This window comes from Papilio xuthus, unplaced genomic scaffold (assembly GCF_000836235.2).
Source record: "Papilio xuthus unplaced genomic scaffold, Pxut_1.1 DF827542.1, whole genome shotgun sequence".
NCBI classification, from domain to species: Eukaryota; Metazoa; Arthropoda; class Insecta; order Lepidoptera; family Papilionidae; genus Papilio; species Papilio xuthus.
In genome coordinates, this window is record NW_013531107.1 from 1,004,103 (window position 1) to 1,023,491 (window position 19,389).

The following is a 19,389-nucleotide window of genomic DNA, read 5'->3' on the forward strand; positions in this document are numbered from 1 at the left end:
AATTGTATCTATAACAATCTAATCAAATCAATTTAAATACATATTTTAAACCAGTGTATCACTTGTAGTATTCATAGCTTAAAAAAATGATTATATAAAAAACAATATTTTACGATCACAATATTTGTTGCTATTTTTGGATGTAGTAATTTTCACGAAATATTTTTTATCTGTGTAAAACATCTATTGATTCCTAAACAAGTATTTTAAACAACTAAATTATATAAAATTTTGCAATTTTTAACTATTATGTACAAATAGAATAAGAATTAACCATATCAATGTTTGAAAGTTTGATCTAAACTAAAAAAAAATCTTATTTCTGCATAACGGTGAATACATAATCAAAAAATTATCAATGCCAGTATTTTATTGTAAATATAAATGTTATATTAAAACGATTGAAATGAAATCATACAATGTATTTTTATTTTACTCACAAATAATACACCTCAATGCATTTAGGATATTTTATTGGAAAAAAAAACATTTTCTTACTAAGAGTATGAACTATTAGAGCTAAATATGATAAACGATCTTGTTCACATAATTTTTGAGATTCCCTGATCTTGCATATACATCAAGGCTCCATTATAAATTATATCAACATCCATCCAAACATACCCCATCTCATACAACCATATAAACAATTGTGATATATAAAATTGTATGTCAGTAAAAAACACTTAAAATATTGAGTAATATTCATGATCAAGATATAATTTACATTCTGATTTTTTTTTCTTAATACATTTCAATAGCCAGCTATATAAAATAAAAAATAAAAAAATTAAAACATTATATTCTAGTATTTAGTGGCAACATTTTACAAAACTAAGCATTAACCTTATGAGTAAATATTTTGTACAAAATATCACAATGACAATACTTAAGATATCTTGGTGACACAAAAATTTCACTACTTAGGGTAGCCTTATGCTTAAAAAAAATTTTTAGCATGGCATTGCATTGCTCAGTGACATTTAAAAGATGCTTAATATGCCTATCAATTTTCTACCTGAAGTATATGCAAGAACAGCTTGAAATTTATTGTAAAGAAGAATATCGGAAATATTTACTGGGTTTTTTGTTCAGAGTATAATCTCTATTTTATCACCCAGCCTCTAGTTTGGACACAAACTTAACATTGATACTTTGTCTTTTTGAATATATCATGAAATTACAACTTAATAATATGTAAGTACTATCGGAAACAAATATCCATCCAAATTTGAAAGTTTCCATTTTGTGATTTCATCTGAACTCATAAATTTGGATGCTGTGTTCCGGGACATGACTTAAAGTCAAAGATTGATACCTGAAAATTATTAAATACTCAATATGGAAACATAAAATAAATTTATAAACAAATAAAATAAAAAAAAACTTATAACAACCATGAATACACTATCTTACACCGTACCTATTTACTAAAGTCACTAGGATTAAAAAAAAATACAATTAAACATTAGCTTACCATTCAGAACTTCTATGGTAGTAGTAACCCTCTATTGTGGCAGCAGACTTATGGAAGCATATGTAATAGAAACCAGCAAATGAAGCACCATTTATATCTTTTATTGTATGGTCCGGCACAAGAAAATGTTCTTTCCATCTCATAAATACATAATCCGCTTTTTCAAGAGTGTCATAGTCAAATGAATCGGAATTAAATGTCTTCAAGTATGGTACAAATAGGTCAAATTTACTCTGGAACATAAACAAGAAGAAAGTTAACAATACAACCAGAACATAACATGTAATGTTAACATCTATATACAAGCATGTTGTAAAAAGGAGATAAATTAGAAAAACAATATTTAGAGCTGTATAAAAAATGTTTAGACTATTACCACTGACAATTTAAAATATCAGACTTAGCGCATAGTTACCCTAATATAAAGCAAATGAACTAGTGTAGTTAAAAAATGATATGACTCATGTGTTAATTAGATTTCCATACAATAGTATGGAACCTAGAATTAGACTGAGAAAATTTATATTGGCGTAAAACTTACCCAATGTTTTCTGTCAACATCCTCATCAGCGTCCCATTTTCTTGTGAGAAAGGGATATTTTGCTGATATAATTTCGCCATCAAAAAACGTGGTTAGTGTCGGAAATTCTTCTGTTAGTCCCTTAATCTTAAGATAGCCACAAAGGTATGAATTTTCCTCATCAACATGCTGAAATAACAAAGAGTTATATAATTTAACTCATCAAAACAATGATCATCCTAACCACACATTCGACTGTTTATTTTCTTATTTGTTTACAATAACATACATATTCGCCAGTTTTTAACCTTAAATACTATTCAATACAAAAGTTCAAATAATAAAAAACAATCTCGAGATAAACACAAGCAGTTATTCTGTATTTGCGTATTTTGCTTTAAAATACTAACCTGTAAAACTACTTCAACTTCATAAGAGTTTCCTTTGGATGCTTGATGACCGTGAAATTTTGATCCGTTATATAGTAATGACTTTGTTACACCGGGTTGTTTTGAGTTTGCAGGGGGAGGTGGAGTTATATCAACTTTAACTGGCATTATTTTCCATTAAAACGGTGACCTATCTTGCACAAAATAAACTGTATGTAATGATGACAGATAATTTGACAGCCACCTTCATAATATATTTCTTTCTCTCTATTTTTCTTTGACACTTTGGTTTCCAGTAAATTCTATATGAAGACTTATCTGTACTCACAAAAAAAATATCAAAAACAAAATATCAAAATCAAAAATATGTTTTTTATTATTTATGCTGTATTTCTATGATACTGTAATACAATATTTTTATTGTTGTAACAGCAAATTAAATTATAAATAACAACAACAAAACTCAAAAAAAAAATTGAGAAGAGTGGTTTGCTTTTAATTTAACATATTAAAATAAAAACCTAATAAATTAATGACTCGATGTAAAACTTAGGTGGTAAATAAGAGAAAAAACATTGGTGGAATCAGGTGCAATAATTTTATCTGGTATACGTCATCTACAAATCTATGGTTTTAATATATAATGGTAGGGTTTCATCGTTTCGTTGGTTTCGTTGACCGAACAACTTGTTTATAAATTGTTTTGTTTTGTAATTTAATTTAACAAATGTTTTTATAATTGTTACTGTAACATCATGATTTCTTGTATAGTTGTGCAAAGCATAAGTATTACTAAGCGCCATATTTCTGTGTACCTTTTGTGATCAAAAAGCAATAGTAGCGATATTTTCTCACATAATTATGGTTAACTGACGTTACTCTGTGCATCCTCAATTATGGCAGAGCCAGGTTATTATCACGGCGATTATATTCGACACCCTGTCCTTTATGAACTTGGTATTAAATATGGAATTAAGACGGAATGTATTCCAGAAATAGCATTGCCGTCTAAGTTGGAGGAACTCAAGGATGTCATACGTAGAGAGATACGTAAAGAGTTGAAAATAAAAGAAGGCGCGGAGAAACTCCGTGAAGTGGCAACTGATCGTAAATCACTTTCTGACGTAGCAAATATTGTGAAAAAAGCCAATTTAAAACTAAATGAACTTAAATCAGATTTACAAGAATTGGAATCCCAGTTACTTCTGTCCCGAGGTCAATCGACTCCGACCTCTCCCGAGGATTTATCTTACGATGAAGAAATCATTCTGGCGTCGGAAGCAGCGCAGCAGCAGCGGCAATTGGGTGAGGGAACTGCAGACCGCAAACTGGCTTCACTTGAAAAACAGTTGAATATTGAATTAAAGGTAAAACAAGGTGCCGAAAATATGATTCAAAGTATAAGCAGTAGTAACCAATCCCGTGATAAAAAGTTATTGGCAGAGGCACATCAGATGCTTGCTGATTCTAAAGATAAAATTGAATATCTTAAATTACGTATATCCAAAATGTGTAAACAGCAAAAAGAGGATAATGCCGGTGCTAATGGTGATGGTAGAACCTCAGATATGAGTGGGGTAGATCCATTGCTTGATGAAAGGATAGCAGAGCTGAGGAATCGTTTGCGCATAGAAGCTGCAGTTGTTGAAGGATCAAAGAATGCTATCAGATTGTTGCAGAGTGACAAAAAGGTAACAGATAAGAAAGCACTGCAGGAAGCTCAGACAAGTCTTCTGGAATCTTCTCAAAAATTGGATTTATTACGCTTATCGTTGGACATGCGGCGTCAGGAGTTGCCTGTGGAGAGTCCTGCATTTATTGAATTAGGTCATGAGTTACGCAGTACTGGCTCGAGCCCTGGGTATGTAAGCTTATCTTGGGGTGGTGGGTCAAGAGCTCAGTTTATGTCACCAACACCCATGATTAGTCCTTGTGTACAAGTTACTGGAACTCTTGAGGTAAGATTAATGGGTTGCCAAGATCTTTTGGAAGAGGTGCCTGGTCGCAGCAGACGTGATCCATTAGCCAGTCCTTCAGACTTGAAGTCTTTTGTGAAGGGTGTCACGATTCGTAATTCTATGAAGTACACATACAGCATTAAGGAAGATACAAGTAATGAAATTATGGCTGTCCTAAAATTGGATAATCATACAGTGGCTCAAACAAGTTGGCGGCCATGTTCTCAACAAGCCTGGGATCAGAGGTAAGGGATTAATTAAAATATCTTAATGATGTAATATCCACTAACTAAATTGGACAGAAAATAATGTTTTGTTTGTTTTCCAATTTTTCACAAGTGTAGGAATAATAATAATAATTACTTGGTCAGATTAATTAATCTTGCAAAGTTCTATTTAGAATCTGCTTCAATTTTTATAGAAGCCAAGTTCGGTTTTCAGATGCACTATTATGGAAATTAAAATTGTTGTGATTATGTACAACTGGCCAGATCAGAAACCATAAGATTTCGTAATAAACCATCCTAAGTATAATTGGATAGAAAGAATAATGCCAAGGCCTTACGCTGTATTTTGATACCTTTAGGGTCAACATAAAAACTTTAGTATTTCATAACTTGAAAAAGTAAGAGTACTGTTTAATTTCAAGACAATTTTTGTGTAACAGTATTGAATCTTGCGTCACATATTTCTACATACATTGCCTAATTGAAATTTAAATGCACTTTCAATTTTTGACCACATTTAATGTTTTGTATATTTTATTTTAATGTTTTGTAATTCTGAATGAATCTGATAGTGAATAATTTAATATTAATATTTTTTAATTTATATTATTAATATCCAGCTTCTATATGCCTAGTGTGTTGTACTCATATTCCCTCTTCCCTTGAATTGTAATCTTCAACTTAGCATGATTACTCACCTAATCTTATCTGTAGGCCATGTCACATATTTATATAATGACTAAGACACCTGACACACAAGCTATTTTATGGTACCTATAAGTACTTAATATAACTTTGTTATAGTACTTTATGATTGTACTTCATATAATTTTTAAATTATTATTATTATAATGATATGAGTTAAATATTGATTTGACAGAAAATAGAAATAAATCTACTCTTTATCTAGATTATTGATGCTTTTAAGGACAACTATAAAATTTTTTAATAAGAACATGGAATATATTTCTTTCAAAGTGTTAGAAACTAAACTTTGTAAATGCCAACCACAACATCTTTGAGCTACCTATCTACCTTAGCTTCGAAGAGATCTCTTTTGATGACAAAATTTTTAACTATCTTGATATTTTTAATCATTATTTTATCTTTTTACTCCCATAGTTTTCTTCTACATTAGGCCTTTTTTAAATTTAAATTAAATTTACGATCCATTGAAATTATATGCAGTACATTCATTTTTCTTTATTATGGACAGGACTAGAATTAATAATTTTTAAGGCAGGTAACTAATGTATACCAAGTCATATAAATATGTTCCAACTGGGAACCAAGCTCAAGCTTATGACTTAATAAGGATTATGGTAACAAGCAATAATAGTGCCAGTTTATGCCTGATGACATGTAAAGTATTTTTTAATTTTTTTATTCCGCGCGGACGGACTTGCGGGCGACAGTTAGTACTTGTATAAGTATACATACAAAGGTTTACCTTTTAATTACGTTAAATTTTATAAGACATTGTTTTTAAGTTATTCACATGCATTTAAATTAAATATAGCAGTAACTATTTGCATTGAAATGTTTATATCACAATCAGAAAAGTTGGGAATTTAAAACCAATGTTCTTAACAAGGTAAATGAGAAGGAAGTCGTTGGAATAGTCCCTGTAGATATAATGATGTCTGCATGTATTTTGAATTGATTACTATGATTAGACTTAGATATGATTATTTTTTAATTTTGTTGAGCCTTTTTATTCAATTTTCAGATTCACTATCAAGCTGGACAAATCAAGGGAACTTGAAATAGGCATTCACTGGAAAGATTGGCGTGGACTGTGTGGAGTAAAATTTTTAAGATTGGAAGAATTCATTGATGACATTCGACATGGGATGGCTTTAGAACTGGAACCTCAGGGCCTTTTATTTGCTGAAATCAAATTCTTGAATCCAATAATTTCGAGAAAACCAAAATTGCAGCGTCAACGAAAGATTATTAAACAACAGGGAAAGAATATTCCACGACCACCATATGGTGAGATGCATATTCCAGCTGTTATACTGGGTAGACTTTTAAAACGGTCATCACCATCTATTCAAAATATCCAATCTGCCCACATTAGTCAACCCCAGCAACATATTTATGAGCCATCTTCTATCGACAGCAAAGAAATAGAAAATCCCAATGCTACCCTTGTAGGCATGGCAGGTGTGAGACCACTTGGTCTACCTGCTACACCGATTGTACCACAAGTGCCGGTCACGCCCCCGCCAAAACCGAGTCTGCCTTTACACCCTCCACCTAATGTTTCAACACTTCGAATGGAAAAAGAACTACAGGAAGCTTTTGCATTTTTAGAAGATTCCTACACAAGGGATAATTATGTTCCAAAAGACCCTCAAACTCCGTCATGCAACACACCATTAGTTGAATATCCACCATCACCATCGCCTAAGCTTGTTTTGGAGTATCCCAGTAATGAAGACCAGATTGTTGAAATTACTAGTAATATGAGATTATCATCTTCTCGCTCGTCTTCTGTTATAGAAACATTAGGCAAGGAAATTGATTCTAGAAGACAGTCTGGTGAAATGTCGATGGAAAGTTTCAGACTGCTTAGTGTCCTGGGAAGGGGTCATTTTGGGAAAGTAATCTTATCACAGTACAAACCTACTAATGAATATTTTGCAATCAAAGCTTTAAAGAAGAGTGATATAATTGCTAGGGATGAAGTAGATTCACTTTTATCCGAGAAAAGAATTTTTGAGGTAGCTAATGCTATAAGACACCCGTTTTTGGTGAATTTGTTTGCATGTTTCCAGACAGAACAACATGTGTGCTTCGTTATGGAATATGCCGCAGGAGGTGATCTTATGATGCACATACATACTGATGTTTTCACAGAACCTAGGGCAGTGTTTTATGCAGCTTGTGTAGTATTAGGCCTACAGTATTTACACGAAAATAATATTATTTATAGAGATTTAAAATTAGATAACTTACTACTTGACACCGAAGGATATGTTAAAATTGCTGATTTTGGTTTGTGTAAAGAAGGAATGGGATGGGGAGATCGTACTGGAACATTCTGTGGCACTCCAGAGTTTTTAGCACCAGAAGTACTAACAGAAACCTCTTATACAAGAGCAGTTGATTGGTGGGGTCTTGGTGTTTTAATATTTGAAATGTTAGTTGGCGAATCGCCATTCCCTGGGGAGGACGAAGGTGAAGTCTTTGATTCCATTGTTAATGATGAAATTCGTTATCCTAGAACTTTATCTTTGGAAGCTATAGCATTAATGCGCCGTTTGTTAAGGAAAAATCCGGAAAGACGTTTAGGTTCCTCTGAAAGGGATGCAGAAGATGTTAAAAAACAAGCATTTTTCCGTAACGTTAATTGGGAGCAACTGCTACTCCGAAAAGTGAAGCCGCCATTTGTGCCAACTATACACAACTTAGAAGATGTTAGTAACTTCGACAGTGAGTTCACCTCAGAAGCACCAGTGCTGACCCCACCAAAAGAACCACGTCCACTGAGTGCTACAGATCATAAACTGTTCCAAGACTTTACATATATGGCAGATTGGTGCTAGGCAGCAAGTAAAGTTGTTATTATTAATATATAGTATAATTTCATTATTTTAAAAACTATAAACCCCCTTTGCCTTACAAAACTGAGTGAATTTCTGTATTTTGATATCTATCTAATCTATAATATGTAAGGGTGTCTGAATAGATACTCATTTTAACTTGTATTTAATGCAGTTAAATGCAATATTTTATAATTATTGAAATTGTGTAATTTAAGACCATAAGTTTTAAATAATGCTAATCTTTATTTTTTTAAACATCATGTTTATGTAGTTATAAAATTGAATAACTTAAAGAATAATGATTATTGTTAAGAAAAGGCGTGTCAAATAAATCTTTACGTTTTCAGTCAATTGTTTACTTATTTAAATAAAGTTATCATCAAATCCTTAATTTTTTAACTAAATGTGTAATGACTTAATATTTTTATGTAAAAATGAGCAAAAAACATAACACCTTTGAGGAGAAGTTATCTATTTACAACAGTTTGAGTTTATAACAATTTAATGATTTTAAACATTGCCAGTATTAACTTAAGTGAGTATTTATCCAAATACATAATTTTAATTGAAGACAAATATTATACCAATCAAATATCTTTAAACTAATCTGAACATTACGTCAAAGTGAAACAAAAATACGAATTATAAAAATACAATTTAAAAATGAGTTGAAAATAAATGAAGTTCACACTATGTACACAACTCACACACAGAACTAAGTCTCAAATATGAATTCATGGAAAGTTCACATCCGTGAGCCTTTATGTTGGAGCACCTTGGCCCTATCTGTTGGCTCTATGTCATTGCTGTTCAAAGAATTTCCACATTCTCTACTCACAACACAAAGAAATTCAGAATGCTCATCATTGCCATAATTGTATTGTGAGCCAATATTTATCAACTGCTCGAACTTCCACCCGTCAGACATAGTAGACATCATTTGTGTCAACTCTTCTTCATGGAATTGTAGTACTCTGTAAACATGTTTTTTAGAATCTTTCAGTGGCCGTCGTTCCCGCAGACATATTCTTTCCTTAACTAATCTTATGAGTTCAGTTATGTTATAAAATTCAGCTTCTTCCAAAACTCCTTCTTCAGCAATATCATTATTGATAACGAGTTTGCCGTGTCGAAGATAATTTAACACAGGGGAAAAATACGTCGGATCTCTATCTATTAAATACGCACCGGTTTCATCCTAAAACAAACATCTTTATATTATTTATGACCAAAGGTAACAATTAAAATGTATGATGTAAACAGAACCAAAATCATACTAACCCTGTCTGAAATTAAGTCACTGTCCTCTTGTACCAATCGATAAAGAAACGAATTAGGGTCTCTCGACAACGTTGTCTTTGTAGTTAAAAAGTAAGTTCCTCCAACGTTTAGTTTAACCCATTGCTTACTACTTCGTCTTTCATTGTTAAATTTTTGTGTATTTTCTTTTAAATAATCGCCATCACACATCGAGTCCGCCATGGTTATAAAGCATAGACAATAAATCTTACTTAGAGAATTTCCAAAGTTGACGTCAAAACTTTTCTATTCGAATTCATTAGAAATGAGTGAAAAATTTCGTTCAAACCGAGTTTAAATTATTAGTATGAACTACCACTTCAAATAATAAATTACATAAACGCCCTGGGAACAATGACACGTATTGTTAAAGAGTTTAAAGCTTAAAAAGTTTAAATTTTCTGCACTGTGTACTCTGTGGTGTTTAGATTTTTTTTCTTGTTATTGAATCTTTCTCATTATCTATGGAAAGCTTACTTTCGTCCGTCACAGAAAGTTCGAATTTTTATTTTGGAAATTCATTTTAACATTATTTAGCTTTGAGCGATCATAGTAAAACAATATCGTAGAATGCGTTTAAATAGAATGTCACTTTCATAAAGTAAAATTACTAGTAAACCATGATGAGCAACAATATAGAAAACGACAGATCAAGCTCAACTGGAAAAATGTATCCAATAGATCTTGCACCACAAAAGATTACTTTAGTCAAAAGCATGTCGAATACAGAAGTTAAAATGGGTCATATAATTACTGGTCAATCAAAAACATCAGGGTCCGGTCAATTAATAACTCACGCTGGCTCTGTTGGCTTAATGCGTTCAACTGCACAAATTATAACTCCTGGCGTCTCGTCTCAGGTAATTAACTATATTTATCATTTCACTCTCCTAATTTTACAATATTACGAAGTTTAATTGTATCCTTGCATTCAATCGTAGTTTTAGCGGGCAGAACTCATCTACATTATCATAATGCGCGTCACTAATGATGGTTGGCAAAAACTGCGAGATTTTATTTTAGCACAACCATATTGCTTATTTCCTGCAAAGCGATGCATCTTTTGTATCAATTAATTCATACCTTTACAATTTTTATAAGTTTATAACAAGAAAACATACCATATATAGAAGCTTGATAAATTTAACTTCTCCTTAACCTTTCTCCAGTTTATCCTTTGTTAAACTATCTATTGACATTTGACATGACTTCCTTTATAAGCATCGAGATCTAGTAAACCTTCAAACCTTAACCTAACTATGAGTCATTATTAGTTAATTTTAGAACATTTAATTTTTTCTGCCACAGCAACACAACCATATATACCTCCCACAATCAAGCACAGAGATCATTCCCACTTTCTCCTTTATAATGCCTTAGAATCAAGTTTTCTTGATCATCTGATTTTTTAATCTATGCTTAAAATTGTTTATTTATTATAAGCTTGTGTGTATATTCCATGTCCATATTCTCTTTCAATGTGTTATTTTAACTTTTATTATACTTTTTAAGCTTAGTAGTCAAGTACTGGTTATTTAAAAAAATGCTTATTGGAAAAAGTTACAAGAAACACTTTGAAGTTATATGACGATTGTAATAAAATGCTCAAGTGTTTTCTTTGATGTTACAGCCACAGATGATTGTAAGTGGGCCACCAATCTTCCAAGGCACCCCAATAATAAGCCAAGGCTCGCAGCTGTTAGGTCAAACATCACAGATTATAACACAATCACAGATAATAAACTCCAGTGGTATCATAAGTCCAGGCACACAAATAATTAGCCAAGGAAGTCAACTATCTGCACAAGTTTCTAACTCAAATAACTCTGTGTCTAATATACAATCAAGTGTGGCATCATCTATAAGTGGAACACAGGTGCTCAATGTTGGTGGACAGCTTGTTAGTGGGTCTGGTAGTCTAGTGGTCAGCTCTTCTGTAAGGACTATACCTCCAAGTGTGCGAGTACTGCCACCTCTACCTCACAATAGACCAGGTAAGCTTAGACCTATCTCTTAAAAACCAGAAGTACACTTAAGATATCTCATAAAATAAGTAATTTTATATAAACTATAAATAAACATATGAATTGAGCTACATTCATTGTTTGTTTGTGTTCTGTTTATATGTTTTATTGTAGTTAGATATAAGCTATCTACATGTTTTATTATTGTTTTGCATACCAATAATAATTTATTTGCAAGGAAACTTAAATTACTGTTTAGATTCTTTCTTTGAGTTACATCCAATAGAAAAGTATTGGTTTAATGAGAATCAAAAATAAATTGAGTTATGGTTTTTTTCATGTTAACTTTTCGACACTTTAAGAATACAGATAAGGAAAAAATTTTTTTTTCAGTACTATCAAGTGTGAATGTGAGTTCAGCTAGTGGTGTGTTAGTGAGTAAAGCTGTGACAAGTCATGTTCCAAGAGGTCTGGCGGCCGGGGCATCATTAGCAGTGCGTCCCGTTACTCCAATAGCTGCCTCACAAACTGCCGGTAATCAAGGTAACGGCATTACTAATATATACCGTTCAAAAGTTATTTTATACTCTTAGCAAGAAAACAATGTGTTTCTCAGCAGTGAGTATCTTAAAAGAAATATTATTCAAATGTATTTACAAAAGTTGTATATTTGTTGAAAGTTGTAGATTGATATGTAATTGAGAAAAAAAAATGATTCAGATGGTAACAAATAGAATATTATAATAAATAAAATTTTTTTCATTTAATCTGCTGCACATAATTTTTTAATAATATTAAAAATATTTACATTTTTAGTAAAGTAATGACATTTAATGTCATAGAGTAGACAACATAGATTGTTCGACAAAGTCCAGACAGGCACTCAATTACCACAGATTGCTAATATGTTGACTACATACCAACTTTGAATAAAATTATTGTTTTTTGTTCTGCCTTCATTTCTAAGTACAACAAATGAGATTTATTTTTTGTAAGGGATTTCTTAAGTTATTTTGACTACAATCGGTACATTTATTTACACAAAGCAAAAAAAACTTGTTTTGGTATCAGTAACATGTGTCTAAAAATTGTAACTCAATAGAATTTTCATAAATATCATGCTTATGACAGTATACTATGGCAGTGAAGTTGTTTGCAATGAAGTTCATCTCATAAGTTTTTTTATATGCCGATGGCTGCTCTTCGACCGAGGTGATGTAAATCTTTACCGGATTCAAGGATGGGTGTATGCTCCGTACGATCGGGCTCAAGCTCACACCATCTCCGGTGTAGAGTAGCGGAGATGGAGCAGCGGCGGGACAGGCAGTACCCGTCCGCCGCATCCGTGGAGCCATTGAGAGGTGGTAGGTACCTCCCTTGCAGGGAGACCAACAAAGTGGCCGTTACCACCGCGGCATCGTTATTCTGTCATCAAACAAACTATCCAACAATTACATTGAGTTATTTATTGTGTGAGGAGGGGTGTACTATCCCATTCAAAAGGACCATGTATGTACTGAACTAATTAAGTTGAATAGCTCTAGCTTTATGGGAGGGGTGAGTGAAACATCAGGATCAACATACCAAAATTTTATTAAGAATTTATAAAAGTTAACTCATATGAATTTTAAATAGGACTATTAAATTCTTCTGTACTTACAGGTGGTGGTGCTTGGTCGAGTGGGAAAGGACGTAGCGCGTTAGTGTACCAAGGACGCGGGGTGGTGCCTCGCGGTGCTGCTCCCCGCGCGCCCACGCCCACGCCCACGACACCCGCGGCGTCGCCCACACCCACACCGGTGTCGACGCCTACGCCGCAACCTAGTCAGTCCCCACACTCCTCTATCATCACTTTAACTACCAGCTCCATACTTACTTGTAAGTTATAAGTTTCGTAAAATATTCAATGCGTCAATACAATGATAAATAAGTTAATTTGCCCAATAGCGAGTGTGATATCGAACGCGGTGCGTGGAACGACTCCTCGAGCGTCCACGCCTACGACGAATGCGGGAGCGCCGCGTCCTCTGCCGCTGCTGCAAAGAAACTACCAGCCTGCTAAGGTTAACCACTGTTTTTTTCTATCATAACGCTTATGCATTCATAGAGCACAAAAAATATGGATTTTTAATAGATAAACAAATGTTGTATATTACTAGTTACGATTTCTTTAACTTATGCGTGTTTTACATTATTCCAGTACAGTAGGAAGTGGGCATGGATTGTTTTGGCTCACTTACGCCAATAAGTTTTGACATTATGGCACTTGTCATAAGGTGATAATTATTTTATTTTATTAGGTTGTAAGCGTGGCGAATGTAGGCGTGCGCGGTGTGGTGGGTAACAGCGCGCCCTCGCAGCTGTACTACGAGGTGCCTCTCGGCAGCCAGCAGCACGTCTCGCACCAGCAGCAACAGCACCACACGCCGCAGCTGCTCCACCAGGTGCAGCAGCTGCCGCGCCCGCTCACTCCGTACAACCACAACCAGGCAGCAGTACAAGGTTTGTACAACTGATATGAAAACCAATTCAATTCAAAACAACTAAAACAAAATCCTCTTGCATAATACAAGAGGATTTTGTTTTGAATTTTTCATAGTAGAAATACTTTCCACCTAGAATTAAAATGTCTACGTCTATAATTTATATGTATAATTTTGTTTACAGTGAGCGTTGTGAACAGCGGTCAGAGTGTTAACGAGGCGCGACAGCTGGCCACCTCGCTCGCCGCATCCAACATCCTGCCTAGACCTTCCATTCTCAGGAAGCGAGACATTGATGGGTACCAAATTATATCCACTTAAAAACATGATTGCTTTGTTAGTGGCGTGAAATATTTTTAATTTATAATCGTAAGCTGCTTGTTATAGTTAAGGAGTATTTTTAAATATTCGATGCGATAACATTGAATGTAACAATAATTTTACAGATCACCGTCAAAGGTCGGTAACTTCTTGTCGAGCGGTGGCACGGTCGGTTTGAGCGTGTACCGCGAAGCTAACAGCGGTGTCGGCGTCGGCTCAGTGGGCAGCGGCGCGCCGGGCTGGGAGGACGTCCCGGCGGGCGGGCGCGGCCCGGGCTCCGGCTCCACCACCATGTCGGCCGCCTCCTCGCCGCCGCATGACGATGCAGAGCCTTTGCCGCCACCAGCGCCCCAGCCCCAACCCCCGCATACGCCCGATCTCTCGCCCCGCAAGAAGCCCAGGAAGCAAATGTAAGTCAATAATTTTGTCATCAGCGAAATTAAATACAAGTTGTTAAGTTCAAATCTATGTACGTTTCGCAGTTTTCGGAGACAAGATTTAAACTGAGTGCACGTTGTCATATGTGGACAAACTCAACAAGACAGTTAATTATAAATGTTGCAGGTTGAGTAATGAGGTGCGGCAGTGCGAGCTGACCGCGGAGGACGCGCCGCCCACACCGCCGCCGCCCGCCAATCCTCCCAAACGTAAGTAAATATCATACTAACGAAATTTTAATTATACCATACTACGCTTGATGACATCCACTCGCCTAGCGAGTCCAGTAAGAGGTATTCAGCATATGTGAACGACTGTGTTGTGCAGGTCCCCAGCTGGGGACGGGGTACGTGTGCGGGTGGCGCGGCACTGCGCTACACTTCGTGCGGCCGGCAGACGTGCGCCGCCGCGAACCGCGCGCTCGCGACATCCTCGCCATCGCCAGCCAGCGACACGTCCTCGCCAGCGCCGACGGCTGGAAGGTGCACCACCTCACCGCGCAGATGGATGACTTGGTAACTGATACATACTAGTCATCTGACACATTTTCATATTTTACCTTTCCAAAAAAAAAAAAACAGACAGTGTACGATAATCTGTATCACTGAAGGCAATATAGTAAACAGTAGGACCTGGATATGTGAGAAACATATCCAGGTCCTTCTGTTGTCCTGTTGTTGTCCCGACGGACGACCTCCATGGACGAGAAACTTTCAGTCTCTTGGACTTTCATTTATCCAGTTAAATACTGTAATTATGTTTGAAAAAAAATAGTCATAAATCAAAGAAAACACTGCTTTGGTGATTTCTTAATTTAGCATATCCAGGATGTATTTTATAGAACAAAAGTAGTAAGTTACCATAAACGAGCAGAAAATGTAAATATGTCATGTTGCAGGTATCGCTGGAGGCGGATGTGGGCTCGCAACTGGCGGGCGTGCTGCGCGCGCTCGAGACAGCCTCGGGCCGCGCGCTCGCCGCACTGCAGCCGCACGAGCACGCGTTGCTCGAACTGCTTAAGGTATGCTACACACTTCTCTACTCTATGCTGTACACAGAAATACGTCCCAATACCAATGGCAAGGGTCCCAGCATATTCGCTAGTACCATTTTTCCACTGATCCCTATAAATGGATAGACGCTTGCTTGAAAAAGACAGTTTTTGCTTTAGTCCGATTTATACGCGCCTGTGGATGCTACGTGACAGTTTATTATCTATATTATTAGTTAGAATCTATAACACCGCTACCATCAGCCAAAACGTCGTAAATCAAATAGGCACAAAATACTACGTCTTTTAGCCAGCCCATTTATAGAGGTCAGAGCATTTTCTATTTAAAAATGTAAAATATTCCTTTAAAAATATTTAGACAGTAAATGAAGAAGTATTTACCGGCAATATTCTTCCAGGGTAACATTCAAAGGAGCAAGATAGTTTGCGAAGGCATACAGGAGGCGCGTGAGGACATCCTGAGAGTGTTCAAGCATAGGAACTTTGTGTCGGACATTTTGACGCGACAAGCGGACAAGCGGTGCTACAGAAAACACCGCTCGCAGTCGTAGCAAATAGTTATAAGATTTTATTTTATTTTTGCCACAGAATATGCAATTATACAGAATCCTATAGACATATGACAAGTCTACGGTAGAAAATGTCAATATAAACTGTAAATATTGTAAATAAAGTTTACATTTAAACTTATATTTTGTATCATTAACTATGAAACTGTTAATTATAAAATGATACTTTGAACGAGTTGTGTTTAGATTGTAATTAGATTTTATGAGAATAATAAAGCAATTGATGACTTATGATAACTTTTCTTTCTATTAGTTTGTTACTTTTTCCTTTCCTAGTATAACTTTAATTATTGCATCGATAATATAAGAAGATGACAAACAAGCAAGCAGTTTGTGTGATACAAAGTAGCTAGAAAGGGGTATCCATTACAAACTTATATTTTCACAGAACAATACTGAAACCCCAATGAAACAGGGCGACAGGACAAGTGTATAAAAAAATCCTTAAATTCGCCCGAGCGGGCCAGTTTGGCCGGAGAAATGAGATTATGTAATTTCCTTAAAGTTACACTTAGACTTCCACCCTAATAATCACAGGACGATTAATTCCAAAAGATGAACATTTAAGGGCACTTATAGAAACCGTGTTTGTTATTGTTCCACAAATTCTGTATTTAGTTATTCAATTTATAACTTTGCATTTGCCATATCTCAAATTTTACTTCTCTAGTTAAGTGGTCCTTTTAGCCCACCTAGCACTAAAACCTAAAAAATACTTAGAATTTTTATCTCTTTCATTAAGAAATAAATTTAAAATTACAAGAAACGATTTGCAAACGATAAATAATTCATTTGTACATCAATCACGAAATAAAAGTGTGCATTGTGATTTTTACCTTTCCAACCATCAACAAAAAAAATATCTATGTAATTGTCTATAATTATATTGGCGGGAAAAATCAGTTTTCTTAAGTATTCCCGCGCTACGTAATCTCCATAACCATTGAACACTTTTAAGTTTTAAAATAAAATACTATAATATTTATAATGTCGGTAAAAAAGTCTGGTAAATTGAACTTCATGTCTGATGATTTAGATGAGTCTAACTTTTTAAAAATATCGCCTAAAAACAAAAAGGTACAAAAGCGCCAAAGAATTGAAGCACAAGAGGAGGGAAATTCAACAGCTAATAATATAACAGCATATAAGAAAAAGAAAAACATTGAAAATAAAGAAATAGGGAGCGAACCGCGTCAAAAACTGGTGAATGTTATGAATGACCAAATTCTAACGAGGTAAATATTTTATGAAAAGCGGTTTTTTATATGTATTAATGTGTATGTATTACATTTGTTACAAATTCCAGGAAACAAACATACGAAAATTTACTAAAGAGTCTAATGGAAGTTGTAAGTAATCTAGAAGCAGATTACAATGTTTTAAAAGAAAACGAACAGAAACTAGAACACTTAACAGGATCATTTATCAAATGCATTCAACAGGCTACTAATTCACATAAACAAAAACTGAAGAGTTTGAAAGAAATCCATGGCGCATTTAAAAAAGAGTAATAAACACAAATCTTGGTACATTTAATGTAATATTCTTTTTATAATATTCTAAATTCTATCTTTTCATAACAGATGTGAAGAAATGGAAGTAGATCATAAAGCAGAAACCGATAAACTTGGAGAAGAATTAGAAGAGGATATGAGAAAATTGCAAGAGAATCTTGTTTCAAAAATAAAGCGCAATGAATGGGAAAATTTGCAAAAAACCTTCTTTCAAGCAATGCGAAACAATTTTTAATTTCTGATTATTCATTATCCCTATACGTAAAACAATTCTATAACTGTCTTGCTACTATGTGTTTATCTCTCTGTTTTGAATAAAATACTTAAAACTTTATTCTTACTTTTAATTATTTAATCTGTTGTCTGTAGACTATGAACAATATGAGTTATCATATGCTATATTATATTACATACTTACATTTATGTCCATGTACATTATATGTAATGTACATGGTCACCATGTACAAAGATCTGGCATTTATTGTTTTTGGTATAATAACACTTGATAATATACTACTGGAACTTTCAACTGCTTAAAGAGTAATGTAAAAAGAAACTTCATAAAACTCCTTTATTTTAACAATCTTTCTATATATTATACTAAGTAAAAAGAACTACAACATACAAATTAAATATACATTCATTCTTTGAATATGTTTTTTATGTCTGCACTGCCCAAAACTTGAGCAGTAACTGAATCTGGATTTTTAGGAATAGTTTTGGAAGCTAACTGGCGCTCGACAGAAACTGCAGCAACTGACTTTTCAATAAGTTCATTTTCAGGCACTCCTTCAGACTTGAGCTTTTCATATTGTTGTATTAACCGTTTAGTTTGTGTCTCGCCTGATGGATTTAACATGTTCATCCCTATACCATGACCCTCTGAATGGAACTTTCTGTAATCAATTAATGTATATTAAGATACAGATTAAAAATTCTTACACCAACACAAAAAATAAAATTTAAAAATCTTTAGCAAAGGCACCAATCACTCAGCATATTTTAGGGTACTATACTATATATATTATTAAATTAACTTACGCTCTGATAGCATCCTCTTTATACAGGATTTGTCTAATTTTCATTTCAGGCTTAGGTCTAGCAAACTTGGGTTCTTCATTTGGAGGAAATGCTCTGTACACATCAAACCATAGTGGCCGGTCATCAGGTTTCATTGCCCCACGAGTAAGGAGACCTTCCACTCTATAAGAATAAAATTAAATTTATGAAGAACCGTTTTAAAAAATATTAATCACGGAGACTAGCTTGCAATTGAAACAATATAATCTTTTAGTAAACATTATCTTTGAAATTCAATGCATTGTAAGAAAAATATAAATCTTTTGGTTGGAAAAGTATGAACAAATTCCCACCAATATAAATTTCACTACTTTCAATATTTTTTACTATTAAAAAAAGGTATGACAATATACTAAGAATTTTAAATCAACTTGTATACCTTGTAAATATGGTACCAATTCTTTCTAAGCGACTAGTAGCCATTTTGCATCAAATTTTATTTATATTTTTTAAATAAAATTTTAAGGTTAACTTAAATTTTTAGTTCAATACACAACAAAAATAATTTACTGACATTTTGAATTTTTATCAAAGAGTATATCACATCTGACAGTGCTTGGTCATAGAGTGCCTTCTTGCAATTT

At 34.2% G+C, this 19,389-nt stretch overlaps 6 protein-coding genes across 7 annotated transcripts; 3 read left to right on the forward strand and 3 right to left on the reverse strand.

Moving 5' to 3' along the window:
* Nucleotides 1–799: 799 nt before the first annotated feature.
* LOC106118825 (glucose-induced degradation protein 4 homolog) lies at nucleotides 800–2,654 on the reverse strand. Its single transcript, XM_013313578.1, has 4 exons — nucleotides 2,408–2,654; nucleotides 2,019–2,186; nucleotides 1,478–1,710; nucleotides 800–1,318 (listed from the first exon to the last, which is right to left on the reverse strand). Exons 1-4 carry the CDS (start codon nucleotides 2,552–2,554, stop codon nucleotides 1,255–1,257), a joined length of 612 nt encoding a protein of 203 aa, XP_013169032.1. The 5' UTR covers nucleotides 2,555–2,654; the 3' UTR covers nucleotides 800–1,254.
* Nucleotides 2,655–3,037: 383 nt separating this feature from the next.
* Pkn (serine/threonine-protein kinase N) lies at nucleotides 3,038–8,424 on the forward strand. Its single transcript, XM_013313884.1, has 2 exons — nucleotides 3,038–4,589; nucleotides 6,301–8,424. Exons 1-2 carry the CDS (start codon nucleotides 3,283–3,285, stop codon nucleotides 8,123–8,125), a joined length of 3,132 nt encoding a protein of 1,043 aa, XP_013169338.1. The 5' UTR covers nucleotides 3,038–3,282; the 3' UTR covers nucleotides 8,126–8,424.
* A 186-nt stretch (nucleotides 8,425–8,610) lies between these two features.
* inc (BTB/POZ domain-containing protein inc) lies at nucleotides 8,611–9,603 on the reverse strand. Its single transcript, NM_001312528.1, is given in 2 exon segments — nucleotides 8,611–9,323; nucleotides 9,407–9,603. Coding segments are annotated over 2 exon segments (642 nt in total). The 5' UTR covers nucleotides 9,596–9,603; the 3' UTR covers nucleotides 8,611–8,870.
* A 173-nt stretch (nucleotides 9,604–9,776) lies between these two features.
* Nucleotides 9,777–16,422, forward strand: Sap130 (Sin3A-associated protein 130). Of its 2 annotated transcripts, none has more exons than XM_013313962.1 (12): nucleotides 9,777–10,284; nucleotides 11,055–11,418; nucleotides 11,782–11,931; nucleotides 13,051–13,266; nucleotides 13,336–13,451; nucleotides 13,689–13,890; nucleotides 14,056–14,170; nucleotides 14,318–14,602; nucleotides 14,757–14,839; nucleotides 14,958–15,145; nucleotides 15,529–15,651; nucleotides 16,041–16,422. In XM_013313962.1, the coding sequence occupies exons 1-12, from the start codon at nucleotides 10,045–10,047 to the stop codon at nucleotides 16,191–16,193; spliced, it is 2,235 nt and encodes a 744-aa protein (XP_013169416.1). In that variant the 5' UTR covers nucleotides 9,777–10,044; the 3' UTR covers nucleotides 16,194–16,422. The 2 variants fall into 2 exon arrangements, with proteins under 2 accessions (XP_013169416.1, XP_013169417.1); XM_013313963.1 differs by having other exon boundaries at nucleotides 13,051–13,212.
* Nucleotides 16,423–17,111: 689 nt separating this feature from the next.
* Nucleotides 17,112–18,059, forward strand: LOC106119201 (uncharacterized). Its single transcript, XM_013314115.1, has 3 exons — nucleotides 17,112–17,446; nucleotides 17,518–17,718; nucleotides 17,795–18,059. The coding sequence occupies exons 1-3, from the start codon at nucleotides 17,199–17,201 to the stop codon at nucleotides 17,958–17,960; spliced, it is 615 nt and encodes a 204-aa protein (XP_013169569.1). The 5' UTR covers nucleotides 17,112–17,198; the 3' UTR covers nucleotides 17,961–18,059.
* Nucleotides 18,060–18,286: 227 nt separating this feature from the next.
* On the reverse strand, nucleotides 18,287–19,316 carry mRpS23 (mitochondrial ribosomal protein S23). Its single transcript, XM_013314116.1, has 3 exons — nucleotides 19,185–19,316; nucleotides 18,767–18,928; nucleotides 18,287–18,621 (listed from the first exon to the last, which is right to left on the reverse strand). The coding sequence occupies exons 1-3, from the start codon at nucleotides 19,226–19,228 to the stop codon at nucleotides 18,366–18,368; spliced, it is 462 nt and encodes a 153-aa protein (XP_013169570.1). The 5' UTR covers nucleotides 19,229–19,316; the 3' UTR covers nucleotides 18,287–18,365.
* Between the last annotated feature and the right edge of the window lie 73 nt (nucleotides 19,317–19,389).